This window comes from Botryllus schlosseri, chromosome 3 (genome assembly GCF_051294905.1).
Source record: "Botryllus schlosseri isolate E-star chromosome 3, Bs_hap1, whole genome shotgun sequence".
Classification (NCBI taxonomy): Eukaryota; Metazoa; Chordata; class Ascidiacea; order Stolidobranchia; family Styelidae; genus Botryllus; species Botryllus schlosseri.
Genome location: NC_137238.1, coordinates 3,216,891 through 3,234,871, shown reverse-complemented (window position 1 = coordinate 3,234,871; position 17,981 = coordinate 3,216,891). Strand labels below are relative to the sequence as shown.

Here is a 17,981-nt window from a genome sequence, read left to right as displayed (position 1 = left end):
TTCAGTCTGATTTCAAAAAATAAAAGATATAACAGTAATTCATTTTAAGGACTCATTTAAAGATTACTCATTCGTTTTCAGGGGAACACTATTGCGCACCCGAACAGGAAGTCGAGCTGACAATGGCGGTATGTCAGGATTTACGAAAATCATAGGATAATTCTATGTGTTCAGCCGTCAACTCATATATAGTTTTGATACAATCAATTCATAAATTTTTGATTTTTCGTAGGGCATGTTGTTGGTTCAAGCTCACTACAATTTCAGTATCCCTTCACACTGACCTCAGTTGAACCGGCAATAGTCTTCGATTTCGGGTCGGTATTTTCATGGTCTAAATTTCAGCCTGCAAACTTCGAACAGGCTGTATCAAATCTTGTCAGAATACTCCATGCACATTGTACATGCACATAACAAATCCCATTGGCACTTCAAAAGTATAAGATCCTTTCCTGTAGTATATTCGCAATTAATTCTAATGGCTTCGAGATGGTGATTTTTGAGATCCCCGAAGCCACTATCACATTTTTGCAGGATTATTTCGTTGTCATTCTTATAAAAATTAAAGAAACTTTTCTAATCATGTAAGTTTGATGTGAGCTATTTATGATATTTCAAGCGTGCCACTGAAATCTTCGACCACGAAGAGGATATAAACTGATCAGCAGATAGATACAAGAATATATGGGCTTATTCTCAAGTTTTGGAAGAATCTCTTACCAGAGAAATAAAAATAACATCTTATTGTAAAGCTCGAATGAAGAAGCTGATGTAAAATAGCAATCGAAGAAAAATTGAGAATCACTGACACCGGGGGAGGTTAATTGTACGTAACTGCTATTGTCTTGTGCAAGACCAGTTCGGACTTGACCACCCGCTAAATTAGATTGGTTGGGTGACTAATACACATTCCATAACAGGCTGAATAGTGGATGGATTCAATATTAAAGCCCGTACATTTATATGCGTTTATATTTCGTCTGTTGTGTAATGTGATGTTGTATATATAGGTATATATATGCTGAAAGCTTAAATATTACTTATTTTCATTCTTCCATATTTCAGGACGACATGCTCGGTGAGTTCCAAATGGTTGATTCTATCCTCGAAGTCGAATTGGTGCGAAATGAGAATGAGTTAATATGCCTCGCATCATAAACAGGCTTATATATGCATTACCATGAAAAATACATTCCCGTCTGACCGTCGTCGAGTAGCCTACGGAGGTCTCTCGTGAAAGAGTAATTATCGCTAGTCTTCGCTTGCCTCATTAGGTATCGATACTCCGCGAGGTTAGGTCTTTACGTAGTACATATGGAGACGTGCCTCTTGGGATCTTTGTCAGGTAGTAAGTAGAGTGTATACCCTCACCGCCTTAAAAAGGGTAGGTGATGGAGGGTATAACCTCTAATCTCAAACGTAGAATGGAAGATCCAGATAGCGATGAGGGAGCTGTTGGATCTTGTGGGAATACCAAGATTCCTGCCAGGAAATTCGCGATCGTAGATAATCCCAACGCTACGACGACTTCTCAGCCATCGTCTATAGTCAAAACATTGATAGCTCTTCACCAAGCATTATCCCGAGTGCATCTTTGGCAACACCGGTGTCAAGTGGGGAATCCGCATTCGTGACGGATCCAGTCAACAGTATGACCGTTATAATTTCGGGCAGAGAGAGGGTGATGACACGATATCACCCTGGGAAAGTTAACAGAGCTCTATACGCTGTCATCGACAGCTATGCTGGTATCAAGCCACTCCCTTCGGGAGATCTTCTCCTCACGTGTCATAACCACAAGCAAGTGACTAAAATGTTAGAATGCGTTTCATTAAGTGACACGACCACAAATACTAAAATTGCTATCTCAGTTACACCTCACACCGCTCAGAAGCCATACGCCAGTCGCGCAGTCATCAAAGGGGTACCCTTAGAAATACCGGAGAGTGAGTTGTAGAAGACCTTTTAAGCCAGTAGTGTGTCGCACCTCAAACGCCTGAAACGGAGGGCAGAGAAAGAGTTTGAGCCAAGCCTGTCCGTCTTTCTATACTTTAGTTCAACAGAGGTACCCAACTACGTCACGTTCGGTTACCTACCTACGTTTCCGCACGAACACTTACAATCCACCGCCAACTCGCAGCTTCAGATGTAACAAATTCGGCCACACCTCTAAATCTTGCCGCGGAAAACCGAGCTGCACAAAATGTGGCGCCATGGACCATGCATACAATGAATGCCAAAATAACAGAAAATGCATCAATAGCAATGAAAATCATTAAGCCGCATATGGCGGGTGCCCCGTCCATAAAGAAGAGGCAAAAATCCAAATTGTCAAAGAGAGGGTAAACCTCTCCTTCCCTGAGGCGAGGCATCAAGTACGTACACAGGATCTCGTATCGGACTCTTCGACAACGCCGCAGGATTCCATTTCTGCTTCGCCGACAATGCCAAAAGAGTCATACGCACATAAAGTCACCTCCAAATGCAAATCATTGAAAGTCAGAAATCCCCTAAACAGAAATATACCAACCGCGCCATCACCCAATAACGGGGACTTGGGACAACTACAGAGAAAACAATCAGAACAATCTGCGTTACGAAACCCCACCGCAACACAGACTGCTGATACCGCAGGCAACACGACAGTTCACTTGAAACAATTAGAACCGATGCAACTGCTGGTGATGGTAACAGAAATCGTCCAGGTTACGATTTCAGCTTGCCAAACTGGCAACGGAAACATATTCAACATCGTCGCAGAAGCGTTTGGAAAGTACTTTGAACAGCATATCGACTCGACCTTGTTGCAGAAAATGTCGAAAAACGCAAACAATCAAAATTCGGAGGTACGAAATGAAGCCACGGTCCCACAAAATCGCGATGGACAAATAAACCGCTAACCATATTACAATGGAATTGCCGTAGTATATATAAAAAATTGCCGGAGTTCAAGCATTTTCTATCGACCCTAGATCACAAACCAGATGTTATTCATTTGCAAGAGACTCACCTAATCGACAAATATACTCCGAAATTACGGGGTTATCGGCTTATCCGACGCGACAAGACGGTTCACAAGGGTGGTCTGGCAGCTTTTGTTGCAGAATCTCTGAGTTGTCGCGAGGACGTTTCCGTGGCATCGAATTGCTTCGAGTTGATGTACCTGAGACTTGCCAACATAACTATATGCAACGTCTATATACCCCCCGATCGCACTTTGAACCAAGACGACCTCTCTTTCTTGTCATCTTTAGAGTCGCGATCACTCATTTGTGGTGACTTTAATGCTCCCCATTGGGCATGGAGCCATCGCTCAAACCAACGGGGTAACCGACTTTATGAGTATATTGACAGGCATAACTTTGTTTTGCCCAACACTTCGCAACCGACGAGAATCAACCTATCCGCAGATGCCATACATCGATCATCTGTGATTGATTTAACCCTTGCGTCACCAGACATTGCGGCTTGTTGTCACACCAGCGTGTCAGGTCACCTCATTGGCAGCGATCACTTTTTAGTGTCCACGACATTTCACTGGAAATGTGGTACGTTCGTCAAAAATACCAAGATGGTGTTTTAAAAAAGCCAACTGGCTGGATTTCTCGCAGAACGTGGACCGTGCCCTCAGCAGCCCTATGCCGGAAAATGTACAGCAACTCAATACTGCTCTCACAAATACCATAGTCAATTCCGCCAAAGTCAGAATTCCCCGGACGCGAGACACCAACAAGATCCCTGTGCCTTGGTGGAATAAGGACTTTGAAAAGGCCGTTCGACGCAAGAAAGCTGCATTCTTGAAAATGAAAAGATCTTTCAATTACCGTGACGTGATTTGCTTTAAGCGACTGCGGTCGGAATGCCGCAAAATCATTCTGACTGCAAAGAGGTCGTGCTGGGAAGAGTTTTGCGATTCTATTAACCGAATAACGGACTTCAGCAAGGTGTGGAAAATTGTGGCATCGATGTCCGGGGCCTCCGCACCTCGCACAATACCGATACTCAATGTCAACAACACTACATTGAAGGCCGATCGATCCAAAGCCGAAGCCCTCTCGGCGGCTTTCTGTAAAGTTAGTAGTAACGCGAATTACCCAGTGACCTTCATGCAGTCTAGAAATGAAATCGAAAGAATTCAAATGTCCACCGCAAGTTCAAATCGTATTGGAGGTGAATTGAACATACCCTTCAGTATGTCAGAGTTGGAATGCCCAATACGCTCCCGGAAAGACACGTCTCCAGGGGGCGATTCAATCTGTTCTGCAATGTTGAAACATCTATCCGGCAACTCGCTGCAGCATCTACTACGCCTCTTCAATGCATCCTGGGACAGCGGAGAAATTCCCTCCGGCTGGAAGCATTCTATTGTAATCCCGATTCTCAAGCAAGGCAAAGATGACACCGATCCCAAGTCATATCGACCAATTTCTATTACGAGTCATCTCTGCAAAGTGATGGAGGTTATGGTCGCAAATAGAATACGCTGGCACTTGGAGGCCAATAATTTGCTGCATCCCTCTCAGTCAGGATTCCGAAAGGGGAGATGTACTCTAGACCACGCCATACGACTCCATGACTCGATATAGCCTACAAGTCTATCAATAACCAACGCTCAACGATAGCCGTATTTCTCGATATTGAACGCGCTTACGACATGGTTTGGCGAAAATGTTTACTATTGAAGCTATCTCGGCTTGGTATTGGTGATAAAGCGCTCTGCTGGATCCAGAATTTCCTAACAAATCGAACCTACCAAGTCCGTGTCGGGAATACGCTGTCCGATGTAAACAGCCTCGATAACGGAATCCCCCAAGGAAGCGTTTTGAGTCCGTTGCTTTTCACCGTGATGTTAAACGATATGCCCCTAGATGTTCGAAGCAGCGTTGGCATTTACGCTGATCACTGTGCCATATGGGAGAGCGGGCTTGGCATACCCACGATCGTTTCATCAATTCAGAGGTCTCTAGACTCGGTGCAGGAATGGTGTAGTAAATGGTGATTCGTCCTCTCAAAAACGAAGTCTGTGGCAATGCTCTTCACTAGGAAAAGAAAGATTCCCGATGTGTACTTGCACATTGACGGAAATCGAATCACCCTCGTTGACAACTTCAAGTATCTTGGTATTACTTTTGATAAGTTGCTGACGTATAAAACACACATTGACAACGTCGCGAAAAAATGCTCCAGCAGAATGGGATTACTTCGTGTCGTCACAAACACCGCATGGGGTGCTAATAAACACGCACTCCTACAGTTATACAGATCTCTTATCAGATCCGTCATCGACTATGGTATGCCAGCATACTTTTTCACATCGAAGTATAACACTCACAAATTAGGGCTCATACAGAACCAAGCTTCACGTTTGTGTTGCGGAGCAATGCGGAGTACACCCATATGTGCTTTGCAAGCCGCATGTAACGAACCGCCTCTCCACATTCGACACAAATATTTGTGTATGAATTATCGGTGCCACTTGCTTGGTCAGGAATACAACCAACACCCATCAACTGAACTACTAACTGATACATGGCATGAAATTTACTCCTTGATAAGACCAAACTTCAAGACGTTCAATACCCTGTCAAAATCCCCTATTCTGGAACGGTTGGTGGTGGAAAAAGAACGAATTCAGTGCGTGGCACCCTGGACAGTTCCACCCCCACGGTCGACAGATCATTACTTCGACTTATACGAAAGGGGGACTCGCCGATCTCAGTGAACTCGTGTTTCAGAGATTACCTTTTCGAGTGCCACGACCAAGCCGTCGTACCTTTTCGAGTGCCACGACCAAGCCGTCGAGATCTACACAGACGGTTCTAAGACGGATACAGCAACGGCCTTCGCGATTTACATACCATCACAGTCAGTCCGACTTAGCCAGAGCTGCCCGAGTTTATTTTCCGTTTTCCAAGTGGAGATGCTACCTATCGCTAATGCCCTATCGTGGATAATCGATCATGGCAGTCGAACCGATAAATATGTTATTCCGACAGATTGTCTTAGTGTTCTGAACACAATCGCCACCCCGAACCGCACACCGAGCAGAACGTTCAATAAGATTTTTCCTCTCTTCCTGCAGATGGTAGGGATGGGGATCGACGTTGCCTTTCTCCTGGGTTCCAGGACATAGTGGCATTCCCGACAATGAGGTTGCAGATGAACTTGCACGTTCCACCGCCTCTTTCGCATTTGACAGTCAGGGAATACCTGAAATTACCTATAGAGATGTCAAGAACGAAGTACGCAAATACGTCCGGACTGAGTGGCAGACCGAGTACTGTTCAACAGAGACCGGAAACCACTACAAACGTTTCCACCAAACGGTACAAACAACGTTTCCCTCGATGCACAGATCACGTTTGTAAGAAACGACAATATTCCGTCTCCGGTCCGGCCATTGTCGCCTAAAAGGGCATTTATTTAAAATAGGCTGCATCGACACGCCTTTGTGTGACTTATGCCTCGTACCGGAGAATGTGGATCACTTCCTCCTCGCATGCTCAAAATACGATTGGCACCGAGCATATTTGATTGATGTCTGCTTGAACTTGAAAGTTGAGTTCACCACATATAACCTTCTCGTACGACCAGAACTTCTCTCGCCTCTCGTCGAGTTCGTCCTGGCCAGCAATGTTTTGATTTCGACAAATTTTCTTCAAGGTACACGATTTGCGACAGGTAATACGACATTTCTGTCGTGGCGCACCAGACCGATAAGGTGACAAGCGCCACAATGTCCAATTTTCAAAATTAATAATAATAATAATAACCATGAAAAATACCTTGTATATAACAATAACTTGTTTTACAAGTCGTTATCATAGATATTCGTACCTCTTCAGGATATTTATTATAATCCGCTTCCTTTATATAGGCCGCTTTTACTTCGCCACCTCGTTCTGCTGTAACAATAACGCTGTCTGGAATCGTTTCTATATTCGCACGGCAATAGCGTTTTACTATAATACTGAACAGGCGAACGCTACGCTATACGCTGATTTCGATATCGCATGATTAAATCTTATACACCTGCAGGTCCGAGTAACTTGGCGGAGCTCCAAACATTATTTTCGAGCTGTGTTGATGGCGGCTGTAAAATTGAAACCATCATCTATTCGACCTATGACTTCTCAGGTAAGAAAAATATACTAATGACATGGATACACCGAGATCAGATGATATGGGCCCATATCTTGCGTTGCGTATGTGTTTCGGGGAGTGAAAATAAAATTCACTAGTTTGCGACGCTGTCAGCGCTTGCTAATCAACCAGCCGACCAACCAAACAACCAAGGTTGTGAACTAATTCACGCATAGTGATTCTTAACCGAGGGGCCATCACTTGACCGAGAGCCACAGAGCTATGGGCAGATTATGAAGATGATGAGCAGTGAAACATTCAGTTTTATCTGTCTTATTATACTAGGAAAACGCGTGTTCAGAAATATTCATAAATAGAGAAATGATAAGAATATATATTTGTAACGACACCATATATAAATTTTCAAACTATGTTCATAAAAATTAAATTAAATTTAATATTCTTCAAGTTGTTAGGATGAATCAGATCAGGAACAACGTTAGTAAATGTTCTTGAAATGTTTGAAATATAGAATTCATGATGTCGCCGTGGCATTCAACAGCAAAGTGTTTGAATTGAATTATACAATAAATGGTGAACGACATAACAGGAACATGTTTAACCACTGGGGCAGCAACATAGTATTCAGTAACACAACTGTATCAGGCTAAGCTAAATAATAAACCAATCCCACGAGGCGTATACCCAGGACAGTAACTACCTCACCCCAAATTCCCAACTGGGGGAAGGGGAGGGCGAGCTCGAAGGGGCCAAAATTATATCGTGAGTTAACATAAATTACAGAGTATTTTTTGTAAAATTCAGGCAAATCCTTCAATTTTTTTTTCGCGCCGCGCACGATTTCGTGTTGTCAAATGTCTTGATTGTTGGGTACCCTTTTCCCAAGAAAAAAACTGCTTGATTTATAGAAACATTTCGGCGCCACACCGCACCTAGACGTATATAAAGTGTGCCAGAACAATCGGCAGCGGGAAAACCTTGGTCGACAAGGAATGTCCTTATACTGACCAAAAACTTCGATATAAATACATGTATGTTCAATTGTCCATAGGCGCCTAAATGGCGGGCGCCGAATGTTCCTGTCCTGGAAATCTGAACCCCACAAGACAAATGCCATCCCGCAGAGAAATATTATTTGCCAGTGAAGAAATACCAATTATAAGTCGTGTGCGTCTTTTAGTTTAGTACGTTTGGGCGATTTTAATATCTTTTGACATAGCAGACAGAAAGTCATAAAATAACATCATGTAACGAAGTCATTATAACAACGGGGCCGCTGAAGTATATGTTTAATTATTATTTTGGGCCCTATACATTTTCCAAGACACCTCACTCAGCTTTACAGGTAAATCTGATTACGTGTGCAGAGAGGGGATAAAAATTGATAGCAAAATATATGCAATTCCCGAACATATTGACCTATTCGATCATGAGGTATAGAAAATATTCGCGATTCGGAAGTGTAGGCGATATAAGCTAATGAGTGCAGCGTATGTTGATGATAAGTAGCGGCAAAAAACGTAGATCGTGATGGGGGTCTTGGGGTGAAGTCCTCCCAGAGTTGGGTCTATCATCCAGACATGGGGTAATCGCGATTAGTAATCGTGATCGATTACGACGATTACAGCATTTTCAAGTAATCGTAATTGCAATCGAATACATTCGAAAAAATCCCGAAGTAATCGTAATCGTAATCGTAATCGACTACTTCCCATATTTAATCGATTTCTGTGTGAAAGAACGATTACTTTTTATTTGTACAAGGACTGTGACATAAACTGAACACTCGTGAACAAGGAAGAGATATTATACCAGTTATTGAGAGCACAAACGTCTGATTTTTAAATGCCACTGCTCATTATTACGTCAGAGGTAGCCTATTAGCTTTGTTCGTCTTTGCGTAGGAAGTGTCCACACATAGTAAATAGATATTCGATGTACATTGGTGTGATTGTAAGAAACCCACCTTGCTGTACATCGGTTTATCAATACATTTCAGACACCACTACCTCGCATCAGGATAATTAATCATAATCACCTCTCTGCCTTAGATAAAATAGCAACTTTTGTATTGATGTTTGGTTATGCGTAGTTAAACTGTAGAATGTAATACTTCTAATTCTAGAGGTAAATGCAATTTCACCGTTGCTGCTTGGCGAGCAGTAGACCTATATAGTACGAACATACAGCAGACAAAGGTTTAAAATTTTGTACTCGTCAAATAAAACATTACGGTTTCCACAACGAAGCATTAAAATCAACAGCTGCTGATATGTATCATAACTGGGCCGTTGTTTTGCCGTTTCTCGTAATGGCAGCTTGCATTACATTATCTGCATTAAGTTGAAGGCAGAATTTTATGTTCTATTTCTGTTATTCTCATATTATTCTACTCAAAACGGGCGCCAATCGCTATTTCACAATTCTTTACTGAACATTTGGACTTGCTACCATAGCCATCGGCTTATATACTATGTTAGCGTGGGTTGTAGCTAGAATCAGGATCAAAACAGCAAAAGCGTTCCCCAACCAAACTTTGGTTTTGGGCCCACATAGGGTAGTCAATTTGAAGTTGACGATTTAATTTCGTCAATAGTATTGGTAATTGCATTATATTGCATTTTTAATCCTATCTCAGCGCCCTAAGGTCAGACTTACCTGAAGAGCGAGGGGGGGGGGGCGTAACTCATAATTATAACATCTGGTATCTTGCAATAATTAATTTTTTGTATGTTGTTAATTCGTGACCTCCGGTCTGTTATATAGCCAAAAGTAGTGGCCCAAACAACAGACTAACAGAAAAACTTGCGTGAGACGCACACACAAATTGCCATGTCTAACTAATGCTCCGTGGGTGCCCGGGTGGCATTTGCATCGTGGGCTCAGATTGGAAGGAATGGACTGTTAGTCACGCCCACCCAGCGCGGCTACTAACAATGGACACATACGCTAAGTTTTGGCCAATGTCTTTTTAATAGCACACTTCGTGAAGTCTCATGTTGGCCGAAACTGCATAAGTCTTTTGATGTGTCGAGGAGCGGTATTGACTGGCACCTAAATGCCAATTACTGTGAATTATGCAATATGCATGCTTTATTTCTTGAGGGGGAGACGTATATGCATTTCGAAATCAAGCTATCTAGAGACATTTAAATCGCAAAGCTCAAAGAGAAATTCGAAGTTAATGAAATCTCTCGAAAATACTCTATAATTTATGTTGGTTTACAAAATACTTTTGAGTCCCCTCCAACCACGCTCCCCACCCTATTGGGGAATTGGGGGTGCGGCAGTCATGGACATGGCAAGAATGCAAATCATTGGGTGCGATAAACCGTCCGCTATGGGTACATTATGACGAAACAAGGAAATGTCCCATCGTTTTTAAAGACAGTTGTTATATCATTGGGCCTTTCCAGCGCAATCCATGTATTGTCTTCCAATATAACCACTACGATGCAAAATAAATGTAATCGTGAGTAATCGTGATTACTTTTCAAATGTAATCGTAATCGTAATCGACTACTTCCCGATTTTGCTGTAATCGTAATCGTAATCGCGTGATTCAGAAGTAATCCTAATCGCTATCGATTTCATTCATGAAGTAATCACCCCATGTCTGCTATCATCCTGTAGTGGCCCAAGACCAACGTTTTTTTGTGGGTAGGGGGTAGGGGGGACGGGGCTGACTAACTAACTGCTGTTTTGGTCCAGCGTATACAGTATACAACATAGGCCCTTACCGAATCGCTGTTTAATTGGAGGGATATTTTTGAGGAAATGTAAGTAATAGTAGGCCTACTATACGAGTATACATACAAGTGAACCAGTGAACTGTATCCGTAGGATTGCCGATGATAGTTCTTGTTACGTTTATGATTGTCGATAAGAAATGATATAGTCGGGATCCAGCACATTCGCCGCATCTACCTAACACCAGAAACTTTAACATGATGTCGCTGTTTGTCAATGCAGGCGACTACTGCAATTATCAGCCGAATGTTTGTCATCATAACGGAACATGTCTGAACAATGACACTAAACCGTACTATACGTGTAATTGCACCGACGGATATTATGGAAGAAAGTGCAGCCGTAAGTATATCGCTTATAATTCTTGATCTATGAAAAAAAGAAGACTAGCTCATCGCCACCAGTAACGTGCAGTGAGATTCATGGCTAGTGAGGCACGCCCCCCACATACACACACACACACACACACACACACACAAACACGCACGTAGCAATGGCAGCGGGTATAGAGAGCAATTTCTTTGCACACTGATAGCCATTGCAATTCCATATTCTACAATACATGTAGGACTGTTCGCTATTGTGCTAAATAGGCTAGTTTAGACGGATAATAATCACTCTCTTCAAGTATCGGTATAAATTATTCGAAGCACATGAAAATAGCATCCTCAGTTATAAATTTGTTTCAGTAAAAAGACACTAGATTTGCCGAATCTCGAAAGAAAATGCACTAGGACACTAGGTCAAGTTAAAATACACTAGATCTAGTGCAAAAACACTAGGAGTGGCACCCCTAACCACAAACAACGACAACGCAGGCTATGTAAGTAGGCCTGTATCAAATACCACAAGTAGGGGTTATGGGTATTGCAGTTGAATACAGCATAAAGGACACAAACAATGACAATGCAGCCTGTGCAAGTAGCTATCACATACAACAATATAACGTAGCTATGGATAGAAAATACATAACAGCTACGTAAGTAGGGGAACGTATTGGCTCCGCATTACGTATTGGCCGTCGCTACTATATAATTCCTACAAGACTGTTAGATTCCGAAATTGATAGAGCGCTTCACTGCGCTTCGATTGTCCAATTGTTAGCGAATAGTGCATGAGTCTGATTCGTCTGTGCCTCACCTGGCCATCGTTTCTCTGAGAGGGCATTGTCTGTCATAAAGCCGAATGTCATCTTCATTGCCGATTTTGGGGGGTTCTGGTGCTCTGACACTGATAATATTTGGATTTTCGGAATCAGTGTGACGATAGCATTGGATTGATACCAGTTATTAACAAAAATTCCGAGCTATTTATGATGAATTGCATTGCCGCAGCTGAGGCACGACCCGCCCGTGCCCCACATGTGCCTCACCTCTCATTTCGCGCTGGATTTTTGAATAATAATGATGCAAATTGATGATGTTGGGTGAAAAAAAATGTTCAAATCTAGTTATTTATGAATATCGATGTAAAACACCAATAATGATCGAATCATCGAGGGTTTTCACGATTTTCACTTACTCGCACCCAGACGACAGGTGAGGCACTGTCTCACCTTGCCTCATTGGACCGCACGTCACTGATCGCCACAATGCTTGGTTGCGTTTACAACGTGAGTAGGTTTGACCCATTTTTCGCTTCGTTTCCATGCAGAGAAATATTGTGAACACCACCCGAATGCTTGTCAACATAACGGGACATGTCTAAATAATGACACTAAGCCGTACCATACGTGTGATTGCACCGACGAATATTATGGAAAAAACTGCAGTGGTAAGTGTATTGCTTCTAGTTACAGCCGAATTTATGATTCGAGTTTAGGCTTCGAGTCACCTACCTTGGCTAGGTAACGTGTCTAGCCGATTTGAAAAGCTTATTAAATCGGCTGTTCACCGTTGCTATTACAGCGTTAACACGCATGTAGTGTACACGACGAAACCCTTGTTACCCAACTCTCGAAAAGATGTACTTCCTGCCTTTGATGCAAGTAATGTTGTTTACCAATACAAGTGCCACTGTGATAGTAGGTATGTAGGACGTACATCTCAAAGATTGTTTGAGCGTATTAAGCAGCATATCCCAAAATTGATTCGGTCAAAAACATGCGCAAATGATCGCACGGAGCTCGCACGTCAGTGCAAATTGGCTGCAAAAACAGACTGCTATGATGATTACCAAGCATATGCTTCGTCAATCGGTCAGCATCTGAGCGAAAACCTTGCCTGTGCACGGCACTATGATGACAATATGTTCACTGTCATTGCGCGGGGTATGTCTGTGTTTCATTTAAAAGTGTTGGAGTCTACTATTATTCAGTTGAGCAAACCTATTTTATGCAGACAGAAAGATTTCCTCTATAACCTACAAATTTCTCATTAGTGCGTGTTGTTCCGTGCGTGTAAATGTTTATTTACAAATTGTGCTGCTACTATAGTACCGTATGTCCGTATACTTCGTAGTCTGTTATTGTTGCCATTGATACAATGCGAATTTGATGGTCTGTGATTTTGATTGTTGCGTCATACTTTGCCTTTTTGGTTTTGCTTTTAAATCTGTTTAAATCCCTTCAGTGTGCCGATAACTCTTGAAAAGAGGCACCCGAAAAGTCTTCGAGTTTAATAAATATACTGCTACAATGGATGTTGTATTGAAAGATTATATGTACCTGCTTAACCCAGTTTCCAACCAATGTACACTGTACAGGTTAAAATGAATCAGACAAGGTATATATATAATAAATCCACCTGTAGATATACAATGACTGAGAGTTTCGCGGTATCGGTACTGCCGGAGCTGGTTGGCCTTTGGTAATTACCAAGTACCGGTACTGCTTACAGTAGAATGCGTTCTTGCAGTTCAGCTTCTAGTTTTAAAATGGCCTCAAATCAGTCTAAATTCAATGAGGAAACAATTATAGATGCCAAAACACGCAATACCCGGACAAACTATTGCGGTGACATAGAGTTAACGATCAGTAACTGCTGACCAGTCGCTCGCAACTCGGGACAAAGTTGAAAATTGTTGCGCAACCCTGTCGCAGACGGCATGTTGCGAGTTGCCGGCGACTCCGGTCTGCATGGTCCAGTCGCAGACAGGCGCGATTCTCTCGTTTTATCGGGTCGCGAGCTCGGTGTGCAGAGGCCTTTAAGCGCCTCCGGCGTGGGCGGTCGTGGACGTCTTCAAGCGATAGCCCGCGTTGCGCTAGTTCGGTCTCTATTGTCGAGCGCCATGTGGTTCTATTCCAGCCACCTCTGCGCCATGGCTCCGTCGGAATGTGGTTGATGGTGACGGCGGCTGGTTGATCGTCTTGATGCCGCACTAGATGACCGATTAGGCGGAAGCGTCGTTCAGCAGCCAACAAGCGGCATGGTACCGTTCTTGTGAGTTTGCGCAATGCAATGGTGGACATTGGGCTCGAAAGTCACGTGACTTGTTTTCATAACAACCGCTGTTTGGGTCCAAGCGCTTGTTTTGGTATTCTGTGAACGCATTTTCAATTCGCAATTTGTGCCACTGTTCGGAGTTTCTCATCAATTCTGGTGTTCGTGTAACGAAAGGGCTAGCTGCAAGCAGTGGCGTAGCAGCCACTTGGCGGTTCTGGCTCTGCGCCAGGGGCGGCAGGCTCCAATGGGGCGGCAAAATGAGGCTGCACTGTGAGAGAGATATATGTTTTTTTTTTCGCCTACACCATCGAGATGCTTTGACGACGGAGATGCGATACGGACTTTATAGTAAGGTCATCCAATCTGCACCCCCGTTTTTTCTCCTGCGTGATCGCTGAGCGCCTAGCGGACACCAGTTTACGAGTCTCTGGTCTGACCCGGCTGGGGATCGAACCCACGACCTACCGATCAAGAAGCCGGACGCATCACCATTACACTATACAATGTAAACATTTTATAAACCTTTATAAACATTTTTCATTCTATAATTACACTATCTCCCTCGGCACAGTGTACACAGCCGGCTAAAATAAGCGTAATTGGTAGTCCTATAGCCGGCGTCCCGTGAGCTTAATCAAACATGTCTCAATCGAAAGCTAGTGTCGCGCTGATTCGGAATACACAAATTAATATGTTAACATGGCAATGGAACCACTCCGAAATAGCCGTCAAGGTCGATTGTTCAGAGAGTGCGCAGAAAAAGGAGAATGCCTACCGAACAATCAGACGATGCATGTTTCAAGCTTTGGACAGATTTAAACTTGAAGCTAAGACTAGGTTTACCGGCATACATCACTGAAATGATATGTTTGGATTTTTGAATTCCCACGCGCTGCTGCAAAGCGAAAGTCACAATTTATTCACCAGCGCTTTTAGAAGCACTCATGACGACGAGGAGGACTTTTTGGAGATAGCTGCGAAAATTGTCATGACTTATACCTTTGAATTAGGAATCATATAAATCAGAAGATTGCTAGCTTTTCTTACAAACCAATATGAGGCCTCTAGGAAGTACACAAATTAAGATATGATCATATGAAATTGTTCTACTTGAGATTTTAAAAGGGTTAAGAGCAGAGGCGGGCCGGATCCGGCCCGCGGACAGTTTTCCGTCTTACATGATAATGTGGCCCGTGGCGCCTGTTAGCCGACATTCCCCACTACTTGCTTACCAGGTCAAATTTTAGTGACTGTACGTTATTACATACGCATGTACGCACTGCGTATCGTGCGAGAGTTGAGCTTACGCGTAAGTTCGTCGAGGCGAGAAGACTTGCATTATCGGCATTTACGATGTATTCAATCCTAATGTCATTTGTGGTAATCATGCTGTTTGTCGACTACAATGATCATTTACACCAGGCTGATATTTCTTGTTTTTGATTCCGTAACCGCCGACTTGTAGCGCGGCACACTTCTAGGCTTTTGCAACACACCGCGTTTGGCAGGGGTCGCCAACTTAAAACGGGTCGCGGCCCACTTTTCAAAATTCGCAGAGGACGCGGGTCGCATGAATTCAATATCGAGATTAAGGCCACACAGTTGAACAACGATGCTATCTCGTCACCTTCTCAACCCTAATGAATTGATATCTTGGTAAATTTAGGGTACCGGGCTTATCGAACGCCTTGAAATCTTAATTAGGGATTGTTGATTGATCAGAGAGCAGACATGGCGGTGCCTGTATGGCAGTGGTCCAGAACTTTTTTTTTGTCTGAAGGGCTATATTGGCCTTATTTTTTTCCATTTTACCTCTCAAAGAGCCATGCATGTCAGTCAGATATTACGTCACAATTGAAAATTTCTGATGTCATGGTAGTATTCATTCGAACTATCTACACGGGATTCGTCGTGTGCACCACATTTGCTCTGTAAAAACTAGAACTTATCATGATGGTTGCCTTACTTGAGCATGCAAAACTTTAGTTACGAGAACGTAGGTTCGCCTTGACGCTCCTTATAAATGCGAGAACCTATGATCACATGCGTAGGGGGAGCCAACCATGGTCACTACAGCAATCTATATATAGGCCTACCCAATCTAAGCTGTTAACGTTCAATTATTATTGGTATTTTCTATTGATGTTCATGAAAGACTAGATTTTGAACATTCATCACTCAAATTCCCACATTTTGCATTTTATTATTTTATTTTATTGCATTCTATTAATCCAGGGGTGACCAACCTTTTCAGCCAAAGGGCCACATTTGATTGACGAAATATTGCGCGGGCCACTAGCCGCGCGAAGCGCGAAAATTTTTCGAAGTTCATAGGTCAATCATATTGTCACTTGACTATATAGCGGGCCTGCTGTATATCGCTGGGCTCAGTTTGCAAGGACTGGACTATTCGGCACCTGGACAATGGACATATCGATATCGAAAGCTTCGACCAACATGCGTCAATCATTTTGTGCCTAGGTTTCATCGTCGATGGTCTTTCTGCGATCGCAAAAGCAAGGTCGCATAGGTTGAACGACACTTTGTCTCGTTATGGCGAATATAGCTAAGCTCGATCTGATACATTAGGCGTTCTTTCATCTTCACAAAGGGGCAACAACATTAATAGCAAGAAATCGAGTGACAACATGTTGCGCGAATCGTGTAGCAAATTTTTACTTTTGATAAATCTATCGCAAATTATTCTGCTTTATTGTAGTGTACGAAGATCTACCAAAATGTGACTGGCTCATGGATCTGCCAATGCGTCGGATCTGATATTTTAGTCATCACATCTCAAGTGTTGCGGCCAAGCTGATCAAATTTTTGATTAGACTTGTAAGCTCACAATCTCTGCCATTCAATTTTGATAATATTAGTAATTTCGGAAATTACCTCGCGGGCCACTCAAAACCTTCTCGCGGGCCAAATGTGGCCCGCGGGCCACGGGTTGGCCGGCCCTGTATTAATCGAAAATAAAACGCGAAACTAGTGGTAATGCACAGGCGGGCCATATGCCTCACCATTGATAACGCAATTCATCGTAAATAGCTTGGAATTTATTATAACTGATATTAAAATCCAATGTAACTGTGGCACTGATTCCGAAAATTTAAATACTGATCGACTTCTCAATTCTCAAAGCCGTAACATATAACATTGCGCTATAGACGCCTATTTACCGCCGGTAGAGCTACTTGCCAATCAAGAACGTTGTTTGTAAATCGAGTTTGTAATTGTGAATGTCATGTCCACGGCAGTTCATTTCGCGCCGTAAAACAGGAAGACAATGTGTATTTGAAAACTGCGTTGTCATATTGGTGTCGCCATTTCTGTTATTCTCTTGTATCAATCAACGTATCGCGCAATTCAAGATTTCGAAGCGGGTAGGATATATCGTTTTCGCGGGTGATATTGGTCGTCGGCGCAACAGTAACTTAAATTTGAGGATTTTGAAAACAGTTCGAGCTCCTAAACCTGCAGATAGCGTTGCCTTTACCTCTCAAAGACATGTTTATACTGCCACGGGAATAATTATTCGGATCGTGATGAAAATTTACCAACAAGTCGCTGCAACATTGAGCAATTCAGTACAAAAATAAATATTTGGCAAAGAGCCATATCTTATCACTAAAAGAGTCATATTTGGCTCGCGAGCCATAGGTTCCAGACCACTGCTGTGTGGCAATGCTATATTCTCAAATCCACATTGTCTTCCTCATTATCAGAGAGAAATAGCTTTGA

The 17,981-nt window shown here is 42.9% G+C and overlaps 1 protein-coding gene across 1 annotated transcript in view; it reads left to right on the top strand.

Moving 5' to 3' along the window:
* Positions 1-17,981, top strand: part of LOC145435479 (uncharacterized) — a 286,197-nt gene that overhangs the window by 17,473 nt on the left and 250,743 nt on the right. Inside the window, exons 3-7 of the mRNA XM_080312755.1 lie at positions 82-128; positions 1,066-1,078; positions 7,039-7,137; positions 11,077-11,196; positions 12,508-12,627. Of these exons, the coding sequence (XP_080168881.1) occupies positions 82-128; positions 1,066-1,078; positions 7,039-7,137; positions 11,077-11,196; positions 12,508-12,627 (399 nt within the window). The remainder of the gene's footprint in view (positions 1-81; positions 129-1,065; positions 1,079-7,038; positions 7,138-11,076; positions 11,197-12,507; positions 12,628-17,981) is intronic.